The sequence below is a fragment of the Gymnoscopelus braueri genome (genome assembly GCF_963280865.1).
Source record: "Gymnoscopelus braueri genome assembly, chromosome: 14".
Taxonomy (NCBI): domain Eukaryota; kingdom Metazoa; phylum Chordata; class Actinopteri; order Myctophiformes; family Myctophidae; genus Gymnoscopelus; species Gymnoscopelus braueri.
The window spans coordinates 16,655,371-16,671,648 of NC_137619.1; the positions used below are offsets into that span (position 1 = coordinate 16,655,371).

Sequence of the window (16,278 nt, forward strand, 5' to 3'; positions counted from 1 at the left end):
TAATAGCCAAATAAATCTAAAATGACAGAAATGCGTTCCTGGATGGAATGGGTTCAGCATCATCAGTACCCGGTGCCCAGGTAGCTCAGTTGGTAGAATGCTCACCTTTGAATCACAAGGTTCTGGGTTTGATACTGGGCACCGCCAACTCATTGTATGCATGCGTAACTAAGACCACAAGTAAGTACTGGGAGCTGGTAGTAGGTGTGGTGCTCCGCAACAGCAATCCATCTCCCTGGTCTGTTTGGGTGATATACTGTAGACACCCTTGTTGTTCGGCTGATACCACTTCGACCTAGTTAGTTACTTATTATCAGTAGCATGCACTTGGCTTTCCTGCTCATTTAGACAATATGCATTTTTGTATTTAACTCCTAACTTGTATGATTCATTTGGACAACTTCTTAAATGAATAGACCCCCCAAAACACAGACCAGATCACTGAATTTCTTTCAAGAAGAGACCAATGCTACCAAATGTCCCATGACCTCTTTTTATTTGTTCTTGTTTTTTTGTGTGTATGTTTTATTTTTACTGATATTTTTTCTGTTGCTTTTTTGTACCATTTGATTTGATGTACTGTCTAATAAAACTTCTGAAAATAAAGAGTAACAAAAAAAAGAAAAAAAGAAGAGACCAACGCTCACTTGGGTTTTCCAGCTGGAAACTGATGGCTACTGCGAAAGCTGCCACACAATTATCAGCTGGGGAATAGCCAGCATCACAGCTGTGTTTATGACCTAGCATCAACTTGTACCCTGAGTGGGAAGCTTGGGGAACAAGGAATACAAACGAGAGATTACCAGTCTCTGCGTGCGTCTTCTTTTCCTCCAGGCTGGGGCTATTGTCGTGAACATCACAGTAGGCACGGATTAGTCGCCATAGAAATGTCGAATTCTGTCCAAACTAGGAAGAAAGATTAATTTAAAAGAAAGAAAGAAAAAGATCATAATGACAACTGTTTTTCTGCAAGACCTGACTTTTTGAAATTGGGTGCTGATAATAAATGTGTCAACATTCAACACACCTCCTCTCGCTTCTCCAGCAACGTGCTGAGGCTCTCTCTTTTGTCGGACGCAGTGCCTTCATGCAAAGCATCGATCCTATTGAGAAGTACGGACAGATCGTCCACAGGCTCTTCCTGCCCACTCTGACCTTCATCATTTGACTCCTCTCCATCAGAGTCTGTCAGGGCAGTTATGTACCTGAAAAACACAAACAACTTTCTTTAGCACAAACAAGGAAAGAAAAACCACGCATTCAATCGCTTTAATCAGACATGATTGAACTTCACTGACATGCACTGAACATGAACTGAATGCTGGTTACAAATACTAAATGTGACTGTCTTGATTCTGCAATAACCACAAGATGACACTTGGCTTAGGGTGTGCACCAATAAATTATCGGCAAAGTTTGGCCCAATAAATGGGCCAAAACCAGTTCACCCTATGGGCCTATGATCATAAAAACACAGCTTGGGTCGCAATATAAAATACATCTCCTTCCCTTTGTGAGTGGAATGAAATACTCTCCTGAGGCATCTGTGTTGTGATGACTAAGAGCCATCATAATCAAGTCTTAACGAGTAGCTTTTACTCGCAAAGCCCCCCCACACGCATATCCCGCCAGACATTGACAATAATGGATCAGCACTAGTCTGTACACTTGTACAGTATGTCTACATGCAAACCGCCAAAAGTTTGCTTACACAAGGGGGGTCACTTAATTGTTTGTTGGAAAGTCTCGACATCTTAAGGTAGATACCTGAAGGCTTTTCTAATGCACAAGGGGAGACTTGTTGGCCGGGACGAGGCACGCGATGTTCGTATTCATATGTGTTACGGCCTCCTTTCAACTACCCTAAGTAAATTCTAACACCCTAAGCTACCACTTAAGCACAAGCAGTAAAAAGAATTATGCATTAATGCCATAGTCGGGTAGAAATGAAAGACGCGGAGGAAAATGAAAATATGAAAGGCCTCTATTAAGCGTTGGCAGTAGCAACACATGCGTCATCAGTGGTTAAGGGAATGTTTCGGGGTGCGAGTGGTCCTGGCGGGATGTGTCAGAGCGGGCTGCTGTGGCAGAAACATTATGGGACTAACAGGTGCTGCCGTGCCAGAGGCTTCCTCCGGACTCCTCCCTTCAATCCCACACTGATGTGATTAAAGGAGTCTGGGCCTCTGAGCTACAGAGGTGTTTTCTTCAGTGAAAGGAAAAAACGCTGTCAAGTAAAACGTGGCTGACTTGGGCAACAAATCAAGAGAACACCGCAACAGTGTGGCGTGCCGTAAGGAAGGAATGCTTCTGGCTCCGATCAATCACAGCTTCTTCTCATACCACTAAAACATGCATATTCTATATTGAGACAATAATGACAAAGATCAGGGTAACTGTCTGAGGGAATTTCTACTTTTTATTAAAAAGGTACAAATTTCAACTAAGATGCATGACCTGAAAGTGCAAATGTCATTGCTAGAGGCCTATTCTTTTCCTCCGTGTTTAAACCGACTGAAGTCAGCTACATGTAGGCACACCCAGTAAGAGAAATGCTTTCTGTGGGGATTACAGCCGTCAATCTCACCTACCATTTCTGTGGCCGACAGGCCTGGCCTGTTAGCTCACAGACTCCCAGCGCTTGTTGTTTTAAAGCCTATTTGCTTGAAAGGAAGACTCCTAATCCCTCTGCACACACACACAAACTCTGGGAAACAAAGCATGTTCTTGAGCCATCGACCTCTACCTCACGCACATCCAACGATTTGGTGCGAAAAGGATGACAAATCTAACCCGTAACAGCAGGTCGGCTTAGGCCATCATTTGCCACCAGAATATCTACACATGTTGATAGTACACTATAGTCCCAGTTTACGCTTTCTGGTCTATAATGTCTTCTCTGTCTGTCTGCGGGGTAAACTCCAAACCGTGTAGGTAGACACTCCAACCATTTATTGGAAAGTTTGTTTAATCTAGGTAAGCTTAAATAAATCTAAATGGGCATGCGTTTGTCTGTACAATGGCCATGTCGTTTGTTGCTTTATTCTCCCTCTTTCAGGGAGTTTCATCATTCATCCATTCAATCACTAATTCATTCATTCATTCACTTCCTTTCATTCATTCAGTGCTCTTCTCTCTTTAACTCTGCACAGTTGTTTACTCAATGGAGGTGGTGAGAGAGGGAGTGCAGAATAACTGACTGATCAGCGCATTCCTGTCACACCGTTCCTACAGCTCATGAATCACTTAACCGAGAGGGTACAAAGGTACATCCGTGAATGTGTGTGTGTCATCATTATCCTTAAAGTGATTATGACTGTACCCGAATGTAAAGTAAAGAAAAACAATCACAAAATGAGCATTGCCATTTATACAGTACATCTCACTCTCCTATGTACTGTAAAGTACCACACAATGGTGTTAAATGGGAAACCTTTATTTTCTTGAAAGGAATGCTTGCAGTGTAAGCACAGGTTGAACTGGAAGGACTCAGAATGCTACATAGCCAAAAGCATAAAATCAATCACAAAAAGGTTTAAAACAGGGTTAACTAGAAAAAGTGCTCCACGGAGCACAGGTCTCCGCCAGGTCAGGTAGGTTATTTTGACCTCCTGGTGGCGCTATTATAGGCCAATGTGTAAAGGGTGCCATTTATTCCTAGGCCTTTCATGGCAATAGGATGCTGCGTTCATGATTTGAGGCATTTTGTTACAAAAATGGGTTTTGCAAAAATCGGCCTACTGGTGGCGCTATAACAAGCCAATATGAAATGGGTGGCATTTCTTCCTCTGCCTAGTTGGAATGTGCGTGCAAAATTTCATGCTTGCCTAGTGGGAATGTGCGTGCAAAGTTAGGATGGAATATGAAAGATCCGTCTTGATCACATGACTATAGAGATACTGTGTGCCGATTTGCGTTATGTTTGGACAAAATCTGTAGGAGTAATATAAAAAAATGTGTCTTGCAAAAATCTGCCTACTGGTGGCGCTATAGCAGGCCAATCAGATTTGTTTAGGCCTGTCTTGAAAGACTTCAGCAGCCAAGCAGAAGGCCCAGTCCCCCAAAGATTGCATTTAATTTCCATTATTTCACCTTGGCAGGGGGAGGCGATACATTCAAATCAATGTCTGACTTTAACCTCAAGGTTCAGAGTTTCAGAGCAATGCACTGCTCCATTACACCATGTTTAACAACGCGTAACAACTAAAATGAAACCTATGAGAATGCATACCAAAAACTAAAATAATCAATGAAACTGGGGGACAAATGTTGCAAAAGCTGCTATTTGTGTATAACACAAACCCCTGGAACATTGAGGTTGTATCTTTGTATCGTGCAAACCTTGACCAACATACAGAAGTTGGCGTTTGATGTCCTGTGTGTAATGTCATCAACTATTAAAAACACTGGAAAACAACATGAGCTAAAACAATCTCCAAGACTCCAAAAGGTTCTCTCCATCCATTTCAGCATGCTGTGCACTCACCAAGGGAGGTTGGCCATTCAATAAGCAAAGAACCCTGGGGGGGAATGAGGCACTCTTTCTAGGGAGTTTAGCAGTGCCGGGCGCCATGGTTACATCCTTCAAAACAAACCTGATGAACAGTTACCATCCCAACATCGTTGGGCCTCGGAGCATTCAGCCCCGGCTCATTCAGCCTGCGTACCGCTTGTGGAAAGGTCACTGAAACTCTGCTAAATAACAATGACTGGCTGGACCAGCATCAAATCTGTAAGAGATACCTTCCAATTTTCCCATTCTTCCCACAGATCAGCTGCCGACCCGGCCATGTGGTGACATCATCGGGTTTCACTTCACCTTGACATCATGAAACCAGCCGGCGCTGACTATGCCCCCTGTTTGCTGTGATAAGTAATGGCATGCACAACAACAAATGAACACGACGAACAATTAGGTGGCATTCATCTGTGATAGACAGGTTGTGACATTATCAGCACTACAACTGTGATAAATCATACTGCGTGTTTCTTTCACACTACAGTAGATTACTCTCAAGTTGTTACCGACAGGTGTCATTGACAGCTCTCGTCTACACTGGGGAAGCAGGTTTATCAGGAGATACTGTGATTTGTCCCTCAAAAGGACAGGTACTGCATTGCATAATGAGCTTTTAAACCTCAGATATCACCTCTACACAAGAAACTTATTGTACACAAAGGAGGCTTAGGCTCGTAATGAAACTTGCCTAAAGGCAAGAACATCCAACAATATACATAAACAGGGTGGAGAGAGGGACGCCTGTACTTATAACTGAAAGAAAAAGAAACATAGGTGAGAAATATCAATGTCACTGACATGGTGTGAGTTTCTTACAAAGCTTTATCCCCTAAGCATGTGCGTGTGTGTGCGTGCACGGGGGGTGGGGATGTGAGGCCTACAGTACTAGTTTTTCAGCAAAACACTGGAACTGATAGGAGGAACAGAGCCAACCGACAAGGCCGCCAGCGTGTTCACGTCTCGTGCTGAGAATTACCACAGAGGCATAACATTTTCCTCCTTTTTTAGATGTAACATGTTAAGCCCAGTTGCATACATTTGGAACAGTACAGATCCTTCAGATCAGATGCAGAAAATCAATGCAAACCACTAGTTTGAGGTTTTTTTTAGCATGATAAGAACCTTTCTATAAATTATGCACCTGGAGGAGCCTAGGAAAGCAACTGTGGGTGATTGAAGTTGTGCTCCAGAGATATGTCAGACTGACCAGGGTAAGGGTTATGGCAAATGCTGTTTAAGAGGAATGACTAATGCAAACAATATTTGTTCTATAGTTTCCAAAACAACATGTAAATGCCTTTAGTGGAGAAATGTGATCGAGTCTGTTGAATGGAGCCATCTTGGACACTCAACACCACCATGACATCATTGAACAATTAGGCAAGAAGCGTTTAATCCCAAAACAGACAATGAGTTCCTTTTTCTCTTTATAAACATTTCTGTGTGTGATGATCAGACATGCCTCTTGTTAAACAAAACTGATCTGCTTAAATCAACAACTAGCCAGCAGCATAAATGGTATTATTTAGAGAGAGGGGGGGTATGTTATAATGTCCTTGAGCTACAGCGGCGTGACGTGAATAAACTGCAGTGGGAACTGTTGGAGGAATTACAAGTTCCTACAAGAGACATTTAAATGAAGTCTCTGACAGCTTGGCACACAGTCAATGTGATTGATGGCCTCTTTACTTGAAGAGGTAGCACTGAGGAAGCTGTTGTGACAAATGAAGAGTGAATGGGGCAAGCGATTGAAACTCTACTTTTCAGTGGCTGCATCTAAATCTTTATCTTTTTGATATACACTGCCCCGCGTGAGATTGTGACATACTTACTTACTAATTTTAACATTTAAACCCGATTTATGCTTTGTCGTACGAGGTGTCGCTCACTGAAAATATCCATTTTGTGACGCGTTGTGAACTTGTACAGTAGATCTGCCATTTTTGGGAGCGACACCATTGTACACATTAGGAGTGCTGCTACAGCACTTAAAGGTATATTTCACTTTCAAAAAAACGTTTGGTCATTTTATCATCTACTCAGGCCGTTGTGAACCCCCAGAATTCAGTATTTATATATTTGATATTCATTTTATCAGACACGTCCCCTTCCTATACAAACCCATTGTAACTTCAAATTCCATTTTAACCATGTTAGATTCGTCGAAAACACCCGTCCTTGGTTCTGTTGACTCACCCTGCCCTCCTAATGCGTGAGGGGGCCGTGTTTTTCCGATTTGTTTTTTCATTTATTTTATTTTATTTTTTTATTGTATTTCTTTTTTTTTATTTTCCAAAAAATATATTTAAAATAAATGAAAAAAGTAATTGAAAAAACACGACCCCCTCGCGTATTAGGGGGGCAGGGTGAGTCACCAGAACCAAGGACGGGTGTTTTTGATGAATCTAACATGGTTAAAATTGAAGTTAATTGAAGAAAATTTGAAGTTACAATGGGTTTGTATAGGAAGGGGCCGTGTCTGACAAAATGAATATCAAATGTCTAAATACTGAATCGAGCAACTTAAAAACTGTCTGGGGGGCTCACAAAGGCCTGAGTAGATGATAAAATGACCGAAATATCCCTTTAAGTGCTGTAGTGAGTGCACACTGCACAGACTCATGTTTGAGCAAGACCCATCTAATCAGCGAGTACACCAGCAATGGTCACAGTTGGGATATCTTTACAAACATGCCAGACAAAGCTGGTTTTAAAAAATATGATGACTACGATTATTACATGAATAAACGGCAATTTGCTCTAGTAGAACTAGAAAGCCAGCCAAACACAGGTTGGAAAAGTATGAAGCTTGAAAAAACATTCACATCCAGTAAAATAAGCAGAGTTCCATCCTTACTGTAAGAGGCCAATCCGTACATGCCCCTGTAGTTGCCTCATAGATACATAACTGTTTATGCTGTGATTTACTGGAGTGAAGTTTATAATCCACACACTGAAATGTACTGACTCAGTCAGTGTGTGGCATCAACAGTTTTAGAGTCTATACCGGCGTAAGAGGATTGTGTACATTCAAAATGTAGCAGGCACTGGAATCAAACAGACCTGTATTTCCAGCAAAGCAAAATGCTTCCTAAAACCCACAAAACTGTGCCATATTTTTAAAGGTTTCATGACATTCAGTTTTACAACACATTAAATGTCTTTGTCATGGTCCTTCAAACGTGTATAAAAAGTTTTAACTGAAAATTCCACTCTAGTGAGCCATTGCAGGTGTTTTTGGGCGGTGAAACCGCCCCTATAAGTGAGGTTTGGATATTTGTACAACAAATCCTGCGCTGTGATTGGCCAAAAAGTACCCCGCCTAACCCTGCACCGTGATTGGCCAATCACAGTCTATTCAGGACTGTGATTGGCCAGTGTCACATGACACATGTGCATAGCCCTATATAAGAAACCATAACTTAAAAAAAACCATACATTTGTTATTTTTAAGTTATGGTTTCTTCCATCATAAAGAGTGTTTCAATAAATGTATTTATTATTTGTACATGATTGGTTGACTCCATTCAGTATTGTGATTAGCTAGCAAGACACCGCCCAATTCACACAGGGTGTGATTTTTTTTTTCTAAAGCCTTTTCAACTGCAATGAAAAAATGTATCTTTGCCTGCAGGTGTCGCTGTTGAGGGATTTTGCCTGTCAATCATCACCTCTGCTCCGCCCCCCCCCCAAAGGAAAGGATAGGGGAGGGGAGGGGAAAGGATAGGGGAGGGGAGGGGAAAGGATAGGGGAGGGGAGGGGCGAGTGGGCGGGATTAATGGCCTGTGACTTCACTGCCCAAGGGCCAAGCTCAGATTACTTTTCAGCCTAATTATTCAGAAAACCCCAGACCTCAGAAAATCCACTGAACGTTCAAAGTTCCGTTTTTTTGGGTGTAATTGAGGTCATAAAACCCCCCAAAAAACATAAAAAATTAAAAAAAGTGAAAATGAATGTCATAGAACCTTTAAGGTAGTTGATTTGAATCAAAAAGCTATATAACAGTACAGTACTTAGTAGGGGTGTAACGATACGTTTTAACAACGATTCGATACGTATCACGATACTTGGTTGTCGATACGATACATGAACGATACAGGTTAATTTAGAACGATACGATACGTTTCGATTCAGCGATTTAGTCGATACGATACATGAACGATACAGGACAGGTTAATTTAGAACGATACGATTCGATTCAATGATTTAAAATCGATATAGTAACTATTTATTTACCCAAGAATTCTGTGTGAAAAATAAATACCTGGATACTGGATATAAACCCCTTTTTCTCTTTTCTTCTTCTTAAAAGTACTTAGTATTGATATAATTGATTATTTGCATTGCAGAACGATTCGATACGATTATTTGCATTGCAAAACGATTCGATACGATTCAAAGTCAAACGATACGATATTTAGCTGTTTGCATATCGATATAGTAGATCGTTGAAAATTCAAAACGATGCATCGATGCAGTTACTGTATCGTTACGGGCCTAGTACTTAGCAACAACGATAGCCCCACCCTTACCATCAGGGTTCTTAGTTACATAAGAGCATTTAGCATGGAGATATTATGCTATGATTTCCAACAAGTTCCAAGTCCAAACAGACATGGAGAGCCCTTTAAATGGATGTGAGGATTAGGGGGTGTAATTGGTTTCTCTGGTTGAACGCCAGGCATTCCCTAAGGGGGTGGAATTTCTTCACTGCACCTTTTCCCACAAAAACCCACACCCTCCGCTCGTACAAATAACAGAGCGCGGGGAAAAGGCTCTTCAATTACCGCAAGGTGCGTGCGTGATTTGATTTCTCTTAAAGCATAATAACCCGGACTGTAATTAAGAGCGTTTGATGAGGGCCGATGCATGCCAATCAAGAGCTGGGACTCTTGGCTGCTAGAGGGCAGTCACTTCACGCTTCTGTCTGCCTCTCCAACAAATGGGGAGAGTGATGTTTACAGAGGGGAGAGGTTTGAGCTGATATGACCCCTGTTCAAACATAGTCTGTACACAGGTTTTTTTTTGTATGTCTCTGTTGCATTGCACTTAATCCCAGGGATAGGGAACACAGGCAAAGTCTGTGCAATGTTCACCTGCTATAAACAAGAACATCAGAGGCTATTACATACCATTGACCAAACATAAGACACAGATAAGCACAAAGAGCAACAAAGACACTAAGAAAATGTAAAACCTCTCCCACCAAAAAAGAATCATCATTATCAATAATTGTGATTCATAATCGTGATCACAATATTAAGCAAAAATAGTCAGGATTATCATTTTAGCCATAATGGTGCATCCCTTCAAACATGTGTCCAGTATTTATGTACAGAAACTGCTAAAGCTAAAAGTGTCACTGACCTCCAGCTATGCCTCCAGTGTGTGCAATGCGCTTCTTAAAACAGAAACAGTCAACAAAAAAATAAATAATGATTCATTATTCCAGGTACTCAGGTACTGGATGTTCAGTTGGCCTGTTCAGTTATGTTGTTGTTATACAAAATCGCTCCCAGCTGAATAGCAGATTGCTGCCAGGGTACACAGCAAAAACCTGAGAATAATGTATCCTCATGGGTCCATTGTTACACATTCAGAGTTAAAGTCACACTCAGGATTTTGCTGTGTATAAACAAGGAGCGGAGGTGGGGAGGAACCACATACTGTAGCTCTGATCTCGGGGCCCATTACACACCTCATCCTTGACTTCCCTGCCAATGCAGGTAGGGCTCAGCTTTTTAATGTCTCCTAGGCAGAGCACAAGAATTGGTCGAGTCAGTCCAGGTGATGCATCGAACCCTGCTAGAGAACGTCACATACTGTAGAATGTAGATCACCTGAGGCAACATACAAGGACCAAAACTGTATTTGTCTTGTTCCCAGATTTGATACAATTTATGACACAAGTGTTGAGAAGATACCTTGCTCGTGTCCAAAAAAAGCTTAAGCCTGCCTGACTGCAAAACATTTAATGGGTTAATGATTGTCACTTAACTGCCGATATTTGTTTTCACAAGATGAGATTTAAAGTGGCAGTCCATTCTAAGGAAAGACATCTGTTGTTTATGTTATTTTAAGTTGGCGTGTGATCAAGGTATTTGGCTGTGGAGGTGGATGACTGGGCATGTGGCACTAGATTCCTCGGCTGCTCTCTCCAACACCTGAGGCAGATTCATACCTCACATTTAGCCACAGAAAATAAGCAAGTCAGGTGGTTGGCAATGCCAAATGGGCACATTTGGCATTGCATGTGTTTTAGATACTGATCTAAAACACATATCAACCATATCAACCATTTACAAATCATGATCAAGTTGATCATGATGTTGTTGGATGAATCTAAGGGTGACAGGGTTAATCATATAATCAGTCTTTGTGCCATATTATAAGATTAAAAGTTAAAAGCAACATATTAGGCAATTTTAACATTACCCCTTGGTCCTATTGTGTTTTTATACCACTGGATTTCCTTCTCTGATGCCATTGTAACGTGATCTTCTACTCCAATCTCATTGACAAACACATACTGTGTAGGTTAACCTTGATGTATGTATTTTCAAAGCATTGTGCTACCTCTCGTTTACCCCCCACACCACACTCCTGTATACATTATTTCCCCCTGTAATTCGGGAGAGTGAATTCTTCTCTGTGTCTCGAGTGTCGAAACATGTCTCTGCCTAATCTCTAACCAGTTATTCGCATTTAGACAGCAAAAGAACCAGCTCTCAGTAGTCTAGAACTAAGAACCGCTTACGAAAGCGGCTTGGGGCTGGATTATCATGACCAACAAAGAACATCATTCATGATGTCTGTCTCTATAACATTAGTCGTCTATAACATATCTATGTAGTTTGACAAAAAAAAATTAGCCCCTTTGACTTTATTATTCACTATTTCAAAATATAAAACATAAGTGAAAATTTACCAATATAGTATGGTCAGGGCCAGGCAATTGGAAGTGCAGGTGGAAAAGGAAGAAATTGAGAAAGATGAAAAATAGCAAGAGAAGGAAGACTAAATAAGAAAACTGTCTGGATCAAAATGTTCATAAGATCATTAAAGTAATTTTGTCTTCAATTCCACTGTATGTTTTGGTCAAGCCCCCAGAACAGAGAGGGAAACGTGAAGCTCGAGTCGCCTGGAGGCCGACTCTGGAAGTGCAGCTGGGGCTCTATGCATGAATGAGCGAAAATGGTTTCGACTAATGGGCTTGACTCACGACCTTGCGCACGGAGGTGACACTAATGTGCATGCGAGACATAACTCTATGACACGAAACGACGCGGAGGAGCCCTGTGACGTAATTAATCGTCCCCAAACACGGAAGAAGGGCAGTATGTGCTGGGCGAGAAACTCCATAGAAATGAATGGGCGAGGTTACCACTCTAGTTATTTTGAGTCTATGGTTTTGGTTAGTTAGTTACTCAGAGGAAGTCTAGCACTGGACCAATGTGAAGAGTTGTGTTGGTTCTAGTCATACGTTGAGTTGGCAGTGCCTGGTATTGAACCCAGAACCTTGTGACTCAATTTGGGCACCCTATTGACTGAGAAACCCAGAACCCAGGAACACAGTACATCATGTTTACTGTTCAGTAAATGAATGCTAGTGTCAGAAATTCATTTACCAAGACAAATTTCAGACAATACATCTAGACAATTTAGAGATGTCTGTCATTTATTTGTACAAATATTGATTGCTCCATAAATGAGAAAACTGATGTTTAACCACTTGAACCCCAACATCTCTATTCTGGGGGGAATATTCGCCAAAAATAGCCGACCTACAAAAAAGGGGCCAAACAGGCCAATAACATTGTATATAGTAGACAGTGGAGATGCATGATTAGGATACAAACAGCTGCTCATAAATAATAATGGGGTTACAATGGGGTTGTTTTTATCACATGGTAATCTGGCTAAGCTAATGAAAGTTATAGAAACAACCAAAATACTAAAGGCAGTTCACCGACACTAACTTTGGCAAGCTTGCCCTGCAAATATGCTGAGAAAGAAAACACGTTTGTCCCTGTATGATCTTTCAATATTGATATTAACTAGTGTAGTGATGGTTTATGTCTCCTTTGATCAAAATTAAATATTTTTTTTAATACATTACCTAGGCCTATAACAATAAGTACAGGACTGCTTCACCCAAAAATGTTTGTGTAACAAAGAGATGTCATGCATAGATTTTCAACTACGATAAAAACATTCACACGTTCACTTTGGAATTTCCTGGTTGTACACAGACTGCTGCACTGCTCTTTCGTGGTTTGCGGTCAGTTATGGTTCTGTATCATGATGTCATGCGGCCTGAGCTGTGATTGGTCTACTTTTGATGGGTCATACTATGTACTGTACACACAGACAACCACTGTTAAATATGGCTTGGCCTTCAGCCAGGCCATAAATAAATAACAAAAACAAATCTACTTGCCTGTAAATCAAAATTTTTTTGTTAAGAAGTCAACAAAGAAAACAAGTATTCTCTTCAGCTAGTGCCTTGCACTTTGACAGCCAAAATGTGGTCCGAATTTTACTGTTTTAGGCAGGAGAAAACACACACCAAGGATGTGAGATGAAGTGCTGCTGACAAGCAGAATAATAATTATTATTATTATTAAAGGTAGGGTAAGTGATATTTTTTGGTTAAAACAAAAAGTATTTTGTAAAAAGGTTAAAATACTATATTCTGATAGTAATCATTGCTATAGAGTGTTTTTTCAGTAACAGATGTCTCCCTGTCTCTCCAGCTCTTTAAAGGGGTAGTTCACCCCCCAAATAACTTTTTTTCTATTGATTACTCACCCCATGGAGCCTTGAATTCATGGATATTTTTTTGTTTTTGTCGCATTCCTTCCTTTATTATTTGATTATAATAAATTTAGCCCCATTGATTCCGGTAGGAGACACAAATGCATTTGTGTCTCCTACCGGAATCAATGGGGACACATTTATTATAATCAAATTATTGGCTTAGGAATGTGACAAAAACAAAAAAATATCTATGAATTCAAGGCTCCAGATGGTCAGTAATCAATAGAAAAAAAGTTATTTTGGGGGTGAACTACCCCTTTAATAAACAGAAAATACATTTTTCGGTAGGTGTCAAAATCTCAGCCAATCAGGAGAAAGTACCAATTTTTAAGCTTAATTTGTATAGTGTTCCAGTTCCAATTTTGCATGCTCATTTCTTAGTGTCATCACTTCCAATTTCACTTGTTTAATCTGTATCCTGATTGAGTTCTCTGTCCTGGTTGGATAAAATTGGAAATGAAACTGAAACTGAAACGAAACTGCATTTTCTGTTTAATTTAGAGGTGGAGAGACAAGGAGACTCCTAATACTGAACAAACACTCTATAGCAATGAGTACTATCAGAATATAGAGCTATTTAACAATTAGTTTAACCAACGCAAATCACTTACCCTACCTTTAACTGACCAATGTTTCAGCTATAGCTTTCGACTGTGTCTTCTGAAGTCTATGGAAGACCCAGACGAAGGCCCATGGCTGAAAAACTACAGTATAATTAATTACTAATCATATCTGAAATGTTCAGTGGTCACCTACAATGGGGGACTTTTAGGGTACTCACCCGCCCTCACTCTCTCCTTCTTCTGAACTCTGACCCTCAGCTCTGGCTCCAGAGAGGGCCCGTGCAGCCCTCTTCCTGCGCGTGGGTGTGCTCCTGTGAAGGGGTCCGACGGCTCCCTCCGCTAAGCTACGACCTCTCAGCTCATCCCTCACATGGTCCTGCAATGTGGGTAGAGCATTCTTCAATGCCTTCATCTCATCTTTCAGCTCCGAAACGCACTGAATCAGGGCTTCAAGGCGGGCCAGAACTTCGGCCTGGCCCCTGGGCAGACACGTGCCATCCACCATCATCATGCCAGCAGCCCGCTCATCATTACTGTGGAGGTATGCTGATGGAGAGGACGATCTTCGTCTGGACCTTTGGCTCTGGTACCAGACTGCAGCCAAGCTGATACCGGCAAACCCAGCCAATGCACCCAGAACCAGCACCCTGCCGTCTGCCTGGGCCATGCTGGAGACCTTCAAAGGAAGGAAAGGGACACAAACAGATGAAACGCCGGAACGTCGTATCTGCTGCTGTTTGCCGTAAATAAAATTTGGCGCATTTAAAAGTGAGTTGCCAGCCCCCATCTTGTTTTGATGAACAGATGAAGCCACACTACTGATACAAATATTATAGTGAAAATTTCACATTTCAGTTGTGCCGAGTGCTGACTTGTTTACACACTGACGTGGCTGATGTCTCTGCATACAGTAGGTGTACCTTAAACTCTCGTTCCCTTTTATTTCCATCTCACAAGGAGCCTTGTGTAGCCTTGACCTTCCTGTATTTCAGGTTCAGACACTTTTGCCTGTAGTTTCTGTCCAGCCTTAGGTGTACATTCCTCACAGACATTCTGCAAATATGTTTGCTGCGTTCACAAGTAATTCAAAATAAATAAAATGGTTTGGATTTAACTTTTTGTGCTGGCTGCTCCAACTGATTAGCATAATGTATTATGCCCACCATGAAACATTTTCAACTCCTTGAGCATGTCTGAAGAAGATCAAATGACGAATGAATACATTTTTGGCTACTTGCAGTGTGTTCTTTCTATGCGGTTGTGGCTTTCTTTTGAACTACTTGAGCATTAAAACAGATTGTAGTCCGTCAATGTCAAATGTTTTGGTTTCTTTGTTATTTTTTTTTTCTTGATCTTTTTATTTTATTCTAGGTATGAACATTAGTAGATAAACATGCTCATTACAACAGAAATTGCTACACGCACAACAATAAATAAGCTTCAAGCTTAACGATACCTTCTTGCTGACTGATTTCATCATCATTCACCTGCAGTACAGTATGGTGGTTGAATGTTTACACGAAAGTCTGGTTGGCCAGACATGGGTAATTGGATAAACACTAATCACTTCACGAGCAGTTAATTCTGACAAGAAGCTCTCTAACGTTACAAGATAACATTACAAGAGCCTTTCACACACTGATATCCAATGACAACACATCAAGCAAGCAATCTGCCTTCACTCAAGTTAGTTAATGGATGATGGTGTTGTATCATAAACCAGACCGTGGTTCCCAAAGTGGATTCCAGGGACTGTCTGGGTTCCTTGATGGGGTTCTAAATGGACCCTTACAAGTCTGTAACTCTGACAGTGTACAAATGGAACCAAATGATTTGTATACTGTCAGAGTTAAGAGGAGACCTTGATATGTAAAAGTTTGAGAACCATATATATGTCATATAAACAATAACAGTGAATTGCCCCTGTTCAATGTCCTGCTACCAGGATACATTATTCCATGAGATTACACTGTCAACATACGCTTACTTTTAAACATGCATAATCAAGTCAAGGACTTCCATTCATATGTCATTGTTATTGATAAATAATACAATAATAGAGACCTTTACTCGGCAGGTAGCAGGCCAGCAGCACCTATCGTCTCTTTAAGACAAGCAGAGTCCAGGTCACTGTGCAACTTATTAAACCTTCCGTCTTTGCTAAATAGCCCCAAAGTAGGGTTCCGCGCAGCATAGCGTCGAAGTTCCCACTTCAGCCTACTCCTGTTTCTTGTTATTGTACTTGGACATTTGCTGCAAGCTAGGCGCAGTGAAGCCCCGTCTGTGTTTTGTTGGTAAGAATGTATTCATTTTTTTGTTCATTGGTAGCCTTCTTGGATCAAGACTATCATAGATGTATTTGATCGAGTCTGACTT

At 41.1% G+C, this 16,278-nt stretch overlaps 1 protein-coding gene across 2 annotated transcripts in view; it reads right to left on the reverse strand.

Moving 5' to 3' along the window:
* The window catches only part of rmdn2 (regulator of microtubule dynamics 2), a 34,779-nt gene extending 18,780 nt beyond the window's left edge, over nucleotides 1-15,999 (reverse strand). The window contains exons 1-4 of one of the 2 annotated variants that reach the window (XM_080449323.1): nucleotides 15,967-15,999; nucleotides 14,121-14,578; nucleotides 1,028-1,205; nucleotides 804-906 (exon numbers count right to left, since the gene is read on the reverse strand). In XM_080449323.1, coding sequence (XP_080305449.1) covers nucleotides 804-906; nucleotides 1,028-1,205; nucleotides 14,121-14,569 — 730 coding nt within the window. In that variant the 5' untranslated portion in view covers nucleotides 14,570-14,578; nucleotides 15,967-15,999. Of the gene's footprint in view, nucleotides 1-803; nucleotides 907-1,027; nucleotides 1,206-14,120; nucleotides 14,700-15,966 lie in introns of those variants that run through there. The other variant, XM_080449322.1, reaches the window with a different exon arrangement.
* Between the last annotated feature and the right edge of the window lie 279 nt (nucleotides 16,000-16,278).